Source organism: Dipodomys merriami, unplaced genomic scaffold, assembly GCF_024711535.1.
Source record: "Dipodomys merriami isolate MVZ:Mamm:240054 unplaced genomic scaffold, mDipMer1.0.p SCAF_12, whole genome shotgun sequence".
Lineage (NCBI taxonomy): Eukaryota > Metazoa > Chordata > Mammalia > Rodentia > Heteromyidae > Dipodomys > Dipodomys merriami.
In genome coordinates this window covers 40,402,713-40,419,923 of record NW_027202493.1, presented here as the reverse complement: position 1 = coordinate 40,419,923, position 17,211 = coordinate 40,402,713, and the positions used below count along the sequence as shown (strand labels likewise).

The following is a 17,211-nucleotide window of genomic DNA, read 5'->3' as shown; positions in this document are numbered from 1 at the left end:
AAGTGTAAGGTCCTGAGTTCAATCTTCACTACTGCACCAAACACACATAAGAAACTTCCTGAAAGTGGAAAGGTCAGCAAGAAGAATATCTTCCCCTGGTATCTACTTTATATGGGCACGGGACACAGGGAAGACACCAAAATCTGCGGATGGCCATACCTGTTGTGTAACATGGCACAATGTTTGCATATGGCCTCCCATGTATTTGATCCTCTGTGGATGGTTTATAATACCTAATACAATGTAAATATTATGTAAATAGTTGAATTGTTTGAGAAATAATGGCATGAAAATGTATAAAAGTTCACTGCAGACGTAATTCTTTTTTTTCCAGGTACATTTGTTCAATGGTTGAATCCACAAACTCAGAACCCAGAATACAACGATGGCATGTGTATTTATATACAATGGTAAAAATATACAGCCTCTTGGTGTGTCTTGGAAAAGCAGCTTCTCAGTGAAGAAGATTCTTTGATTCATTTTCTATTTAAAAGAAAAAAATAAATGCCATGGCTATTATCAATTGTAAGATACTACGTAAAAATGAAAAGGTTAATCTATAGAATCTGAGTAACACTAGTAACAGTACCAAGAAAAACATATCATGAACTCCATTTGGAAAGTGAGAAAACTAATAACTTGGTTTAAAGTCCCAAGTTTTTGTTAGAATTGTGACTAGCACTTAAGTGTCTTATGTCCAGGTATAATTTTCTTTCAATCATAGCACCCTTTAACCAGTAAAGGATATGCCTTCTATCATTCAAAGCTCTTAAGAAATTACATGGTCCTTCCCCACTCCCTCCTCCCTTCTGTTTGACCTTCCTTCCTCCCTGTCTCTTCTCTTTTCCTATCTCCTGTTTCTATCTTGTTTTATCCCCCTCCCCCTCCAGTGCTCAGATAAGTGGGGGAGGGAGAAAGGGGGAGGTCTCACGTGTGTGTTCACAGAGTCAGGTAAGGGGGTGTCTGACCACAGCCAGGTCCTGGTTTTCGTCTGCAGGTCAGAGGCTCACAGCAGCCATTGGTGCATCCCTTCAAAGCACAGGAGACAGGGAGAATCATCAACACTTCCTTCCCATTGGGGGCACAGAATTGGGTCATGAAATAAAGTTGCACTTTTTAACCTGAATCACTCTACCAATTCCATGGGGCATGACCAGGGAAAATTAATGATAGAGGATAAAAGATATAATGAGCAATGAAAACCACCTCTTCAAAGACCAAAAATAAAATGATCTAAATTTAATCCCGATGGTCCTACATGTCAATTAAAGGAAGACTATTTCTATACTAGTCAAAGGATGTGAAAACACAGAAAATTCAAGTCCCTAATTAGTTTTGCCATACCTGCATAATTTGGATCTGAGATTGGTAGTGGTCATACACACATGCTTTATTCTCATAGATAAATAAAAATGTTAAAAGTGTATGTAATAGAAAATGAATGTATTAATATAAAAATGGAATGATATCTGTGGGAATTTTATTCACAAAAATATGGGGATAGTTCTATAATAATGTAGTAATATATGTATCATATTAAGAACTTGATAGGAGAAAACAGCTCATATCATGATAAATGAGAAAATTCATTAAAAATTTTCAGCATCCACAATTGAATTATTTAGGCATTATTTGTCATACATATAAACCATGATCAGAGTAATGTATCATCATTATAAAATAATGATGACAAATAGCAAAATTATATCCAATAAAATGAAAGTTAACATACCAGTTATTTATATTCTATGTTTTATGGAATATTTAAAACTGGGAGACATAGAAGCAGTATGAAGGTATAATAATGGAAAAGTGTAAAAGATAGTTTCATTGTTTATATGAGATACAATTCTCTAATTATTCATAAAACAGTCTTCTCTTTAAAATAATAGATTCCTCATTAAGACTGCTATTGAAGTTAGTAGTATAATAGTATCAAAATTAGAAACGGTGAACTAGTATTTAAATAAAAAGGAAAATATTATATCTTCAACAAACAGGAATGTACTTCAGAATAAACCTTCAAGTTATGCCAGAAGTACATGAAGATCTTCATATATAACTTTCCCAAGAAACCTTAAAGGCAGTTTGTCTTTTAAGACAATATTTAATATGTGAATGTATCAGTGGTTCTCAGAGTGAGATCTGAATTTAGCTAGTTTCATTTGAATTCTAATTGTACTTGGGAGCAAATAGATTTAAAAATGTACACAGGAATAATAAGAGAGCCTATGCAATATGAGAGGAACACTTGTCTTACTTTCTTTTCTTCTTTTCTATACTGGGATTGAATTCAGAACCTCCTACACTGAAGGCAAGTGCTTTACACTGAGCTACACTTCTTGCCCTTATAACTTCGGATATGGTACCATTATTTAAATTTTTTCCAATTGTTTATAAGCCCGAACTCCTAGTTTTATTGAATTGCACAGAAAATGGAAACAATTCACATGTTTCCTAATATATTTCAAGAATATTAGATCTTATATATCTTATTTATTATATAGACAAGCTCTTTCTCCCCTTTCCTCTTTTTCTCCCTCTCCTTTCTCCTGTCTCTTTGCTGACACATGTTGAACATATGTCATTTGTTCTGCTCAGGTATCTACAATGATGAACTCATTGTCTTCAACCCAAGAAATAGGGTCACATCATGTATAAAAGTCTGTATCTCCTTGTATTAGACAGAGTATTTTTAATATCCACAATTGATTAAGTCATTGCATTTTTTCTACCAATGGAATCGGTTTAAAATTTCTGCATAACAAACTGAAGCACAGAGAATATTTAGATGCTTTGTCTATAGTGTCAGAGACATCTAAAGTAAGAAAGAAATCTGGAGATCCACTTTATTTCACCTATTTCTAGTGATATCCTCTGAACTGATTACTTTCCTTAATCTTCCTTCTCAAAATAAGGATATTGACAATGCCTACTGTGTATGTCTTAAAAGGAAAAGAAGATTGCTAAGCAAGAATCATAGCAATCTCACATTCTTCAAAACCAACCATTGCACACTACAGAGATGCCTTGGAAGTTTACAATGTGCATTAACATTGCTTTCATTTTTACTTGTTTATATGTTTGGGTTTTGGGGTTTTTATTTCTCCTTCTTTTATCTTTGTTTTACATACTGACTATGGAAACAGGCCAAATATCTGTGGAGAAAAGTTACTTCTAGATCTGAAATGGTTACTGCTTAAGAAATGATCAGCTGATATTTATAGGTTAGGTATCTGTGAATAATGTATCTAGAAAGATCATAAGTGAAATGTTATAGTTGATGGCTTTCTTCTTTAGTTTCAACATCATATAACTATGTTATCTTAAAGCTACGTCCTAGCTTTTGAAATGTTTTCTGAAAAAAAAATAATTAAAATCAACAGCATAATGGAAGTGTAGATCTACTAACGACTCTGATATCAACTTTTCTTTAGAATTTCCAAAAGAATGTTAAAAAATAAAGAAAATGATTATTCTCCAGTTTCCCCCTAATAAAGGACAGACAGTTCCATACCTTAGGGGAGCCACAATCACAGTCTTCTCCCACTTCTAGAATATGGTTTCCACACACTGGAGGTGTTATTACACTTTTTGGACTAGGTGCTTGTAGCAGGCACTTTGGTTTGTGAGATAAAAGGTATCTTCGAAAATGTTCCCGGCAGGAAGTACTGAAATCCTTTGGGAATTTTGAGCTGCAAACAGAACATCTCAGAAATAACATGATGACACTCTTTGCAGTACATCTGATCCCACTATAAGATAGTGCAGTCATGAGGGACGAGCAGAAGGAAGTAATAATGATTCAGCATGGGGGAAATCAGTGCAGACTTATAGGTTCTTTAGCAATGAACACCTCAAAAAAACCAAGGTAGAGTTTACTTATTTCTCTACATCAAGTCCTTACAAAGAGATCAACATTAATGGGCTGGTCAACTTATTTTGGTTTTATATATATATATATATATATATATATATATATATATATATATATATATATGTATATGTATATGTGTGTATATATATATATATATATATACATGTTTGCATCTGAATTAGGCTAGTATGTCTAGAAACTATTGTATCACTTTAAGGCAAAATAATTTTAATTTAATGTGGTTGCCATACTCAAAAAACTCGACCTTGATGTGTTTGGAAATAGTAAAGAATGAGTACTGATATTTGGCAAAAATGGTGCTTAAACATTGGTGGGACCGGTGAGATACATAACTCTCAAGGAAGATCCCAGCATACGCATAGTGCATTTACATTCTTCAAGAGCTGGGCACTCACATGCTTATTATTTGTGCAGCATCATCTTACCTCAGATACTGATTCATGGCACAACTGCCAGAGGGACACTTGGTGAAGTACGGAATGTCAGGCATGCCCAGGGCATGGCCTAATTCATGGGACATCACTGCTGCCAGCGTCACATTGTTCTTCCTTTTAGCCTGGAAAGGAAATCACAGAAGCATTGGCTATACCTAGTTTCATTCCATTGTTCCCAGTTGTTACCTGTATATAGGATTTGAAAAGAACAGCTTAGGAGAAGAGCAGCAATGGTCACAAGGCCCGTTCCCTGTCACTGTTATTACCTCGTGTTGAAGGCACATCCAAAATGGTTGGAGAAACTAGACATCGAGTCAGCACTACGTAAATGACAAGTCTGTCAGTGAACAATGGCTAGATTCACTGCGTTCCTCCTGGAACGTTTTAGTTATGTAATATGGACTCTGCGGGCCTGTAAAATCGGTCACAGCAGATGCTATCACATCAGTCGTGTTTACCCATGCGGCCCTTTCTTTCTCACCTAATTTCTTGTCAACTGACTAACTTAGAGTTATTTAGGCCACAGAAGCCATTGGCATCCTCTTTCTATCTCAACATTACTTCTCTTATTCCTGGCACCGATTTAAATCAGATGTCTTCTGGCAGGATTGATGCTTTACGATCCAAGGAGCCATTGTCACCATTAAGTACAGCCAGAGCAAATGATCATTATCATTTCTAAGCACAAAGCGCTCTGCTGGACACCCTAGAGACATCAAATCATAGGGATCCTTAAAATAAAGGTACCAACCTCGATAACAGCCACCGAAGATAGAGAACACAGGGAACTGGAGGCCACCATGCCTACTCGCCCGTGCCTGAAGCCAATCCCACTGTGCAGAAGGTACAGATACACCATCACAACTGGACTCCAGAACCATCAGCTTGTGCTAATGACAATACCGATTTCCCTCGCTGCCCTGCCCTTTGTATGCTCACTAGGCCTCAGACCTGTGTCTAGGTCTCAGACCCGTGTCTATCCTCCCAAAGGACAAGAATGACTACAGGGGGTTATTGTGCATCTAAGTGATTATTTTGCTTTATTGGCCATTTTACTCTAGGGATGAGTTGATTTCACAGATGCATTGTAAGCTAGAACACCAATGCAGAGGAAAGCCTTTCCTGAGAAGACAGTCTAGCAATCTGCTCGGCATCCGTATGCCTGTCCTCTCCCCAGGACTCACCTGAGGAGCTGAGCGTGGTTGTGGATCCTCATTTTCCCTACGGAAGATCGGTGCCATCTCAGGAAGTTGTTAAATGTGGTACCTATGGTAGGTTCCACCTTTATCTTGTCACCGTCGGACCAGATTTCCATCCCTACCAGGGCTACTTGAACGTCTATAGTATTGTAAATCTGTGGAATGGGAATTTTTCTTCATGAAAACGTTCAGGATTCTTTGTAGTACTTGAGACTTGTGCAACCACAAGTCATGGATACAAAGATAGACTTAAGTAATGAGTTTCCATTTTCAAAATGGAACTCCTAAAAAATTACCTCGCTAAGGGACGCATGAGCTTATCCCGATGCTGCTGCGTAGCTATGATCTCCCAGAACTCTGTCTCTACGGCACGGGACACTGCTAGCCCCTGGCTGTCCCTACAGTGATGCCTAAGGCTTCTCGGCAGAAGCGCATGCTCATGTGACAAGTATCTTACCACATTCAGGAGGCTGAGCACGTCAAACAGAACGGTTTTCATCAGAGTCAGGTTACCGTGATATGTCTTATACTGAACAAAAAAGAGACAAAAAGTAGAATTAGAATAGCAAGATGAAAAAGTAATCAAACTAAGGGGGTATAGGATTTCATATTCATAGAAAAATTACATACATTACATAGATATAAAATCTATGAATCCCAGAGCTAAGCTTTGTAAGACTCGTTTCACCAAATCCTATTTCAAATGTAAGAGATTTTTTTTCCTAAGAGAAACATTAGGCATTTGTAAAAATGTCAATGTTCTCCATCTTTTAGTTGAGTAAATCAAGTAAGTTGAAGGTTTTAGGTTCAAATTTGATAATGAAGTAATATATACGAGGTAAAAATAGATGCTAGCATTTTTTCTCTGCATATAAATTTGCAAGGTATACAGTTTTCGTATAATTTGTAAGTTATAGTTTTTGCTTGTATTTTTGTAATATTTATATTGCATGTGTTGATTTTTTAGATAACAATGTAAAATAATTTAATATCTTAATAACTTTCTGGTTTTAATTAATTGTTATTTTATTTTATCTATTTTTTGGTGGTTGTGGGGCTTGAACTCAGGGCCGGGGCACTGTCCCTGAGCTCTTTTGCTCAGGGCTAGTGTTCTACCACTTTGAACCACAGCTCCACTTACAGTTTTTGAGTGGTTAACTGGAGTTAACCACTGGGGATTTTCTGTCTAGGTTGACTTGGAACCACAATCCTCAGATCTCAGCCTCCTGACTATCTAGAATTACAGGTGTGAGTCACCATCTAGCTATTTATCTAGTTTTGCTGATGCTGGGGCTTGAACTCAGCGCCTGGAAATTATCCCTTAGCTTTTCCTGCCCAGGCTGGTGCATTTTCACTTGAGCCACAGCTTTACTTCAGGATTCTGGATGTTCAATTAGAGATAAGACTCTCAGACTTCCCTTCCTTGGCTTGACTTTGAATCTTGATCTTCAGATCTCAGCTTCCTGAGTAACTAGGATTACAAGCATGAGCCACTAACACCTGACTGCTTCATTTTTAATTTTGTGGCTAATGGCCTAGATACAGTGTTAAGTATATTACCAACATCTAAAAGTTTGATGACAGTTGGATAGTACATGAGTAGGAGTGAAAACTGTGGTGGACAGGCAGGCTCAGCATCCAGGATAATCAGGTGGGCTAAATCTTGTTAATCACAAGCTTTGCTGCTGATTTTAGCCTGATAAGTAAGCTCAAACACTGAGGAAACTGTCCAAAAAACAAACACATCTCATACTCACAAAGGCATTATCCAGCACCAAGAAGAGATTAACGTATTTCTGCGTCTGAAGAAACTCTTCTTGCTTTCAGATAATTACAAAACACATTGTTAATCATTATCTTTTATCCTACATGATTCAAAACCTTACCAGAGGATATATATTTTTTCCAAAAGAAAAAAAACCAAACAAACAACACACCACCCCCTGAAGACTCAGAACACCCATGACAGGCTTGGTTGAGCCTACTACTACATTGTGTGTTACTGCTGAGACCACTGAAACAAATCAGGGTGCAGAAAATCAGAACCTACCTGTAAGACTCTCAGCGACCTGGAAGGTCGAATATGCCTTTGTTTCCTGCCCATACCATTCACACCACAGGTAGGATTAACATTCACGGTGTCCAGCTCCTCCTGGTTGTAAGCAAAGACAGCATGTTCTCCCTGGTCTGTACTTCCCAGAGGCCTTATCACGAGCTTTTGATCATGGAAGGTAAAGTCTCCTCTGCAAGAGACAGATATGGATTTCAGCATTCCTTGGCATGCACTCACGTTTCCTGTTGAGAATGGAGGGAAAAAAATCTCTCCCTCCTCACCAGTGCCACACATAACACTCATTCTCAGATCCTTTGACAGGCACATGTTCACTGGGGTCACAAATCAGTATTTGACAATAATGAAAACAGGCCATGTGATATACCCAGAGAATCCTGAGAAACTACTCAAATGAAATAGTCCCAAAGAATTTGGGAAGTATCTGATGAGCCCAGGAAATATTGTCACAGCTTATTTATTGATGTAATTGAATATATCTTGGAAGATTCTAGGAATGGAGTGATGGAATGTTTATGTACAAGAACCATACAAGAAGAAAAATGTGTTTGTAGGGAATCCAGAGTCACAAACGGGGACTGGTAGGAGCTGAAAGAGCTCTGTGATATAACAACAGAGAAGCTTCTAGAAACGGTATCTATTTTATGATATGCAGAAATTTTAATGTGCCATGCTAAGGATAGATCATGTTGGGACAGCAAGTATGAGCCATATTTCTTATTTTAATCCTGAAAGATATACTTGTTGGTGTGTATCATTATAGACACAATAAGAAGTTATTAGCAGTGCTCATTCAGAGGTAAACTTTGTGGTAGGTAGTATTATATTCTCATGTGTGCTTTTTCAGGCTCTGAGATTTTCTTGGTTGGGAAGGCTTGCTTGTATAAACACATATACACATACACTTAAAAAATTAAGCTGGAGCCAGACATTGGTAGCTCATACCTATAGTCTTAGCTATTCAAGAGGCTGAGATCTGAGAGTCACTGTTTAACACCAGCACAGGCAAGAGAGTCTGTGAGACTCTTGTCTCCAATTAGCCACCAAAAAAGGCATAAGTGGAGCTGTGGCTCGTGTCAGAGCACTAGTCTTGATCAAAAAAGCTTAGGGACAGAGCTTAGGCCCTGAGCTCAAGTCCCAGGATCACAAACAACCACCACCACCCAACAACTTAATATCAGCTAGGAAACTCACAGGGTATTATCTGCAAGACAATAACAAGCAATTGTTTCTAAGAATGACATAGAGAGACTTGGCAATGAACCCAGATACTCAGAAAGCCAGACTGACATGTGGAATAGCTGATGACACCGCTTATGCCATGATCGTAAGGGTGATGCTCTCTACTTCTCCCACTTGGAGCACGTTGATTAAGTAATCCATGAGGGAAAATACCAAAATAGCAAGACCAGATAAGGTCCAGAAGGACTCAGTTCTGTGTAGCAAAATGTTTCCTGATACTCACTATTCTGGTCAGTTTTCTCACCTCAGCCCATCGCCGGTACTGATGCTGGCCGCAGAGTTCTGTTCATTTAGGATGTGACCTTCATAGTGACAGTGCTTCTGGAGTAGAAAACCGAAAATCACCTCAGAATCATACACGTGTGCACAGAATGCGTCTAGCTTCCACTATTATACTTACACGTAAATGTACATAAACAACAGGCATCATGTGGAGAAGGCTACCATCTTTAGTACAGGGGAAAGAAAGCTCAACTCAGGACTGGGGCCCTTACTCTTTTTCCAGAAAGAAAACCCTTTGAGGTCTTTGGGGGCCTTCTGAACCACTCCACAGGTGACTCTGAACTCTCTATCTGGATTCTCAGTAATTTCTCTCACACTAGTGAGCAGTGAAATAAAGTCCAGGCTGGTGCTCTAAGTGTCTCATGGTGAATGAGAAGTAGCCAATCACTGGGGGTTTCAGTATCACCTGCAGGCTCTGAGGGTGGGACCATCCTGAGTTCTTCAGACTGACTGGCTGAAGTCACCATTTTAATCCGTCTGTTAGTGGATCCTTTTCTACCAGATTTGAAAACTGGGAATATTTGTCTACAGCTAAGATAATGCACAGTTACTGGTCTGTATTAGCAAGGGGACATGTATGTGGAGAGATCTAGATAAACTTACCATAAATCACCTCTGGTTCAAAGGTAACTGACTTGTTTTGTGTGTGTGTGTGTGTGTGTGTGTGTGTGTGTGTGTGTGTGTGTGTGTGTGTGTGTGGTGTGTGTTCTTTACAAGAAACTTTCTCATTGAAGAGGTGGGCAAGGTACTGCATCAATATACCATCGACCATTGGAACTGAAGCAGGAGGTCTGGGAGAAAAGCTCAGGTGTTAGAGAACCCTGAGTTCAAACCGTCATATCTCAGCAATGGCAACAATAACAACAAAAAAGGAATCACTAATGAAGCTATCAGATACTCTTCTCCGAGGACAAATGTTACCAAACATCCAGAAATCTGTGAAATGAGAGTTTTGATACAACAAGGAAGCAGCCAGGCAGAGGTGGTGGAAGTTTTATGTGGTTTCTATTTGTTTATAGAGACAAGTAGGTATACAGTTCCAGAGAAGAGACCTTTTGCCTGATCTCTGATTTTTTTGTGTGTCATGATTCTTTACATCTGGAGGCTAGGCTCTAGAACTGGAGGGTGTAGAATTGTTACTGGTCTAGATATAAACATTAATTATACTGTGTTGTAAACATCAGGATAAATGCAAATATTTTCAGGAAACAGTAGTAATAGCAAGTTTCAAGTATTTATAGGGAACAGCAAGTCTTTGCTTTTACTTAATGTATATTAAGGGAACAAAGTGTTTTGTTGGGCTATTTCCATACAGGCATATTAGGGGACAAATTCCTAACCTGAATATAAAATAGTCTAGAGACAAGTAGACTTGATGTGCTTCTAAACAGGTGACAGAAGCCTCATGCTATTCCCACCTTTTCTTTTTTTGGGGGGGGGTCCGGTCGTGGGGCCTGAACTCTGGGCCTGGGCGCTGTCCCTCAGCTCTTCAGCTCAAGGCTAGCGCTTTACCACTTGAGCCATAGCGCCACTTCTGGCTTTTTTCTTTTTGCTTATGTGGTGCTGAGGAATCAAACCTAGGGACTCGTGCATGCAAGGTAAGCACTCTACCACTGAGCCACCTTCCCAGCCCCCCACCTTTTCAAAGCTACGATTTTTCTCTATTTGTCTAACTGGCTATGGATGAGCACCTGGCTTTCAAGTTATTTGATTATTTTTTAAATCAATGTCTCTGGAGCTATGCATTTTTAATAAGTGGCAGATGCTAGGGTAAGTCCCAGGAAGCCTTCAGACCTTACCCTGTTCTGAGGGTTCCTGGTAACGTTCTCTGCTCCTGATGAGTGCTTTGTTTCAGCGCCGTCTGACCCCAGGAGGAATCTGTAGAGAATGAGAACTCATAGGATACTCAGGATAGAAGCAAAGGCTGACTTCCATGATACATTCTTCAGCACTAAGAGAATGAAAATGTCTATGATGAGGAAGAGTTGACCTTTGGGCCATTTTTCCTTTTCCAACATTGGAACTCTGTTGCTGAAGCAAACCAAAGAACGAGCTCTGTAGGTGAAATATGAGGGTAGAAATCTCAACTGCTTCTCAGTTGCAGCAGATTGTTTTTTTCCTTCAAATTGGCTCTCTTTAGGTTGGTTTGGACTAAGGGCACAGGCTCAGGAAGTCTTGGTCAACTACTGTTGGCTTGTAAGTCTGCATAAAGAGCCATTTTGTCTTGGAAGAAGTTTGTGTAGTCCTATTTTCCAGAGTTTCTCTCCAGGAAAGCACCCTTTGGACATACGTTCTTATAACAGTAATAAAAATACACATCCAAGATTTGGGTGTATTTGAAAAGAGGATATTTTCAGTACATTACAAAAAGTTTAAGAAAGAAAATCACCTACAGAATGCCTCTCATTGCCCTCCACGTTGCATATAATTCCCCAGGAATACACTGACCTTAGACAGATGAAAGGCAGACCTCCTGCTGTTGACAGGAGCATACATTTCTTAAAGCCCCACACGCTTCACGTCTTCTATTCCAGTCACACTGATTAGAGCTCCAAGAATACTTCCCCATTTCTCAATTAGCAATCAAAATGATTAGAGTTTCAGGAAACAGAACTTACTTGGGGTTTTGAAGGTGAAGGATAATTTTTTCTCCACTTAAGGTAATTTGATACCGAACATGAGGCGCACATCTTCCCTGAAAGTATTTAATGATGTAATTATGTCATACAGTTTATATGTCTAGGCTTATTAAAAGCAACCATAGTGGTCCATGGGGCATATATTAGGATAACCATTATAAATGCATACAGGCTGAAATCAGTGCTCTCCTGCCTTTAAGAGGAAGCATAGCTTATACACTGAGATAGATTTCTTAAAAATGCCATTGTATATGGTAGGGTCTTATGGCTGGCTCTGGTCCTGTGGGCCACAATGCATCTCCAGCAGGATAATCACAAGGGATGGATTTCTATCAAACTGAACTGAAATACTCTGAAGAAAGCCAATAAAGATTTACAAAGAATTAAGTAAGAGTGAAAATTACCAAATGGGAGAAGTGTTTGTAGCCATGCAGAGGTGCGTTTCTACGTGTGGATGAGGTGGTGGCAGGAGAATGGAGTGAGGAAGGGGGCCATAAGAGTTTGAAGAGCAGGGAGGGACAAGCTCTCAAACGAATGCCTTCTAGACATAGCTGTTCTTGCTGGAATTCCATCCAATCCCACATACACGTTTGAAACAATGTCTAGTCTGCTCTCTCCTTTCTCCTCAAGCAAGACAGCTCCTTCTATTAACTGTGTAAGCAAATCATATGCTTTGTTCTGGAAAAAGAGGAGCTATCTGTATAGACTTCTCTTTGATGGTGACTGTGAGATCTCTTCTATCAGTGAGAAGTATTCTCATCTGTCTTCAGATGATTGTAAAATGAACCACGATCTCTTGGGTTACTTACCTCTTCATCATTCTTTTCCTTCTCAATCTCGCTTTGATAGGCAAAGGGTAGTTTTCTAGGGTGCACTATCTCCTGGAGCTTGAGTTCAGGGCCTTGCTTTACAGTGTTGGCTAGAAAAGGAGAGAGAATATGCAATAAAAGAGTGGTTGGGCTGGTTGTTTTATTAAAAGGACACAGAGAGAAAGCATTAAAAGCAAGTTGATTCTTTCATTTTAGCTTTGATTACAAAAGTTTATATTTTTCTCTCTCAACTCCATTCTATAATGACATAGGGTCAACAAAGCAGTTCTTTTTTTTGGGGGGGAAGGTCCTGCTGTGGGGCCTGAACTCTGGGCCTGGGAACTGTCCCTCAGCTCTTCATCTCAAGGCTAGCACTCTACCACTTGAGCCACAGTGCCACTTCTGGCTTTTTTCTTTTTGCTTATGTGGTGCTGAGGAATCGAACCCAGGGCCTCATGCATGCAAGGCAAGCGCTCTACCACTGAGCCACCTTCCCAGCCCCACAAAACAGTTCTTGAGATGATCTCTATGAATGTAAACCTGGACCACAAGTTGGAGAAACTGCCTGTCTGAGAATAAAGTTCTGCCTGGAATAATGCATTTCCTTCTCCTTCTAGAATGTTCTTTCCAATTATGATTTCTTACCCTCTCAATGCCTTCTACACCATTTTCCCACTGTGGTGCAGATGTGAATACCCACTCCACAAGTCAAAATTTTCTAATAATTTTATATATAATTTCCATATAATTTTCAGATAATACATCTACTTGGGGAGTCAAAGGGGAATGTTATAAGTAGTAATTTTACTCCTCATGTGACAATAAATGGTGATTCTTTTCTTCATTGACATTTTCCCTGAAGACTGCAGATATCACCAGAAATAAATTTTTACTGACCTCTCTTGGAATATTTTTTTAGGCCACAGAGAGCATGGAGGACAATTGATTATAGACGAGATCTTTCTTGTTGGACTTGAAATTACATCATTAGCTCCTGTTGTTTTTAGTTAGTAAGAAAAGAACTGATCTTGGAGCTAAAGGATGTGGTCTGATACCTTTGCTAAACGGCCCTTGAGAAAGCTGTTTGCCTTTGTGTGATTTGCTATGTGAGACGGAGATTGAAGAAGAACACCATAAAAAAAAACTATTTATCACTCTCCTAGGAAAATAGCACCACATCTTTTTTGTTCTTTCTGATTATTCAATTAAGGTCAATCTTATTCATGAACATTCACGTTTTCACACATACACACACACACACACACACACACACACACACACACACACACACACACACACACACACACACACACACACACACACAGAATCTGTCCACAGAGAGTTTTCTGTTAAGACAATCAGAGCAATTAAGGACCAACAAGTGAATTGGGCACTTTGCTGATAATGAAGAGACTAAGGGAAAAGAATAAGGAAAGAATTATCTCCTAAGTCAACTTCTAGAGTTCTGAACAATGCTTTCCTGAGAAAAATATTATATAATGAAGCACAAAGTATAAAACTACTTAATACATTTTCTTTTATCAAGCTGGGCATTAGTTTCATGTCTATATTCTTAGGTACTCAGAAAGCTGAAATCTGTAGGATCAAAGTTTTTGGCCAGCATTGGCAAAAGAAAAAAATTCTAAGTCTTCATTTCAGTGGAAGAAGCTGGGTGTGATGGTGTTCATCTGACATCTGAGCTGTCATGGGAAATGGAAAATAGGAGGACTGCTGTCCAAGTACAGACTCAGACAAAAATCAAAACCCTATGTGAAAATAACCAGCATAGAAAGTCCCGGAAGTGTAGCTCAGCAATAGAGTGCCTGTCTTTATAATGGAATACATATGTATTTAGAGACCACATTTTCTTTATCCAATCATCATGGTTGGACCTCTAGCCTGATTCCATAGCTTGGTTCTTGTGAATAGTGCTGCTATAAATATGTGTGCACCATTATCTCTGTTGTATGATGATTTACACACTGCAGTTATACACCCAGGAGTGGTCTAGCTGTGTCATGGGGTAAATTATTAGGATTGTTGAATGAGAGATAGAAGTTCAGAGACTTTTCACTAAATTATTGTGTAAAACACAAAATCTTGAAAATGAGCAGAGTTCCTAAGAATTGAGTAAATGACTATGAAAGCACTCATTAAGCTGTATGTATATATACCATCATTACTGGCTTAAAATTTATCTAAGTTATTTCTTTGGTACATTAGTGGTTGAATATGAGGGTAAGATCTACCCTGATAGTCCTGTTAGTGCAATGTTTGCAGTTTCCTTAAACAAGTGATAATTTTGTGATAGGCTTAAGGTAGGCCCTTAGCTATCTATGTTTTTTAAAAAACCTGTTTCAGTATAAGCTTTCCTAGAAATGTATTTATATACAGAAATGTGGAGATTCCCAGCATTTGACTTTTAACATGACAGTCATGTGATCACAAGCAAAGTAACCCATGATGGCACCAATGGGTGCAATTGCTTCATAGGATAACAAGAGTGCATACAGCAAGTGCCAAATGGTTCAACTGTCAATTATCAACCCTATGGAGGAAAAGAGTTATTTTTTTCCAGGCCTAGACTTTTTGACCTTGCCATTCCACTAATGAATCCTCCTCAGGAAATAATCTTAAAATGTAGCTTTATTACAACATAGCTTACAATCCTAAATACATTAGTTAAAAATTATTTATCAATGAAAACATAAATAGACCACTCATATACTTTTACCTGTTCTGTTTTGGAAAATGATGAATTTTTTACTTAGTAAAAGGCATTAAATTTGAAAAAATGACAAACTTTAACATATATGTTTTATGTAGTGAACATGTAAATGTTATATAGAATATATATTATATATTAGGAAAGAAAAATCCAAATGGTAGTGATCCTTTGGATTACAAAGCTTTTCTCATCTCCTAGGGGTACATTCATCACATAATTTGACTTTTATATAAAATTCCAGCATACTCATTCTTACCTTGAGTTTGAACGATGAGCCAAAGAACAGAGAACAGGACCCAAGACATCCTGGCTACAGCTGGTTGTTAAAAGCTCACACAGTGTGTCATTGTGGTCTCCCTCGCTGTCGTTTTCATCTATTTGTACTTCTCTTTAGCACGTCGTAAAAGAAAATGAGGCCACACATTTTTCTTGTGAGATTTGGAGGTATTTCCTAACTGTGTTGGAAAATCACCAAGAAGTTACAGGGCAGGGAGCGTGAGAACATTTGCTTCTGAGAGGTGTTTACATCTGCGGTTGCTGCCTGCTGAGCATTCACATCTGGACAGATGTTTGTTTGCCTTGGGTCCTCTGATGGTGTGGGCATGTGTGAACTACAACTATATTCCTACTTGCCTATTTACACGTATGTTCTTCATTGTGACAAGTCTGGAAAATATGACAGGGTCCTGTCCATATTTTGAGGAATTGGCACAGAATGTATAAAAAGAACATCAGGATGCTGTTAGTCCTTCTGATTCTCTGTCTCTTTGTGGATGAAACTGGGCTGTAATAACATTAAAAATTCACCTGCAGTTACACACACACACACACACACACACACACACACACACACACCACACACACACACACACACACACACACACACACACACACAAACACCCATGCACATACATGTAGAGCTATAAACAAATGTTTATATATAAATTATCCACTGGAATAGCCACAACCAAGCTATGCTGCACACGCTAAAGTGTATGAGTTCCCTCAGAGAAAGTACTATTACTTATGATGAAAGAATTTTTTGTAGCTATAAATATACCAAAAGTGTGCTGAGGAGAAATGTTGATCATGCCCAATGTCCCAACATCAAGCAATGACTTCAGTTAACCTCTTGAGGATTCATTTTCATCATTCTTTCATCCAGGAATGGAAAGACGAAAGGAAAGGAAAGAAAATTAATAGTATATTATTTTGTTCTCCCTTTCTAAAATGTGTTCTCTTTAAGTAGTTGTACAAAGGGGTTTCAATTCAACAAATCATTTATAAGTACAGTGCGTCTTGATCAATGCCACCCTGCTATCATTCTCCCCCAACTTTCCCAATCTCACCCATATATTGCTGCATATAAAACAGTATATACTAAACCCCTGCTTTTACTGTATTTGATGTCGGTATAATATGTGGAGGGGAAGGGGAAAAACAAATCGTTTAAATAGGGATACAGGTGAACCCATTGCAACAATGAGATGTACAGGCCGTTATGTCGAAAACGAACTTTACAACTTTCTTGCGGGGGGGGGGGCAGGGAGGATTGAGGGGGCAGGGGGAGGATGAGAAGGGATGGGAAGGGGAAACAAAGGAGGAGGCTACAATGCTTGATAAGAAATGTACTCATTATATTGCCCATGTAATTGTAACCCCTCTATACAGTATTTTCACAATTAAAAAAAGAAAGAAAAAAAAGTATATACTATCATATATAGTATGTTTTCATGACATTGAATATCAGTTCATTCTTTTAATAACCTTAAAATATTGCACTATGTTTATATGTTATGTGAACTCGTGTTTCTTTGATTTCTAAGATAAATTTCTAGAAGCAATATAATTTAGCTGACAAGGATGAGTCAGTTTGAGGTGAATGGTCTATACTGACCATGTTCCTTAG

The 17,211-nt window shown here is 38.5% G+C and overlaps 1 protein-coding gene across 1 annotated transcript; it reads right to left on the bottom strand.

Moving 5' to 3' along the window:
• Nucleotides 1-378: 378 nt before the first annotated feature.
• On the bottom strand, nt 379-15,690 carry Adamdec1 (ADAM like decysin 1). The gene is made up of 14 exons (XM_070016673.1): nt 15,559-15,690; nt 12,575-12,684; nt 11,745-11,821; nt 10,926-11,004; nt 9,089-9,165; nt 7,582-7,774; nt 7,289-7,351; nt 5,989-6,060; nt 5,517-5,686; nt 5,084-5,165; nt 4,324-4,454; nt 3,518-3,695; nt 932-1,029; nt 379-483 (listed from the first exon to the last, which is right to left on the bottom strand). Exons 1-13 carry the CDS (start codon nt 15,605-15,607, stop codon nt 940-942), a joined length of 1,371 nt encoding a protein of 456 aa, XP_069872774.1. The 5' UTR covers nt 15,608-15,690; the 3' UTR covers nt 379-483; nt 932-939.
• Nucleotides 15,691-17,211: the final 1,521 nt, after the last annotated feature.

Bases quoted from the DNA above. Each gene is read 5' to 3' on its own strand.
- Adamdec1 (XM_070016673.1), bottom strand. From the start codon at position 15,607: ATGTCTTGGGTCCTGTTCTCTGTTCTTTGGCTCATCGTTCAAACTCAA. The intron at 11,822-12,574 runs GTAAGTAACCCA...AAATACTTTCAG, and splicing joins AGGAAAAGAATGATGAAGAG to GGAAGATGTGCGCCTCATGT. The intron at 4,455-5,083 runs GTTGGTACCTTT...TTTCCTTTCCAG, and splicing joins CTTCGGTGGCTGTTATCGAG to GCTAAAAGGAAGAACAATGT.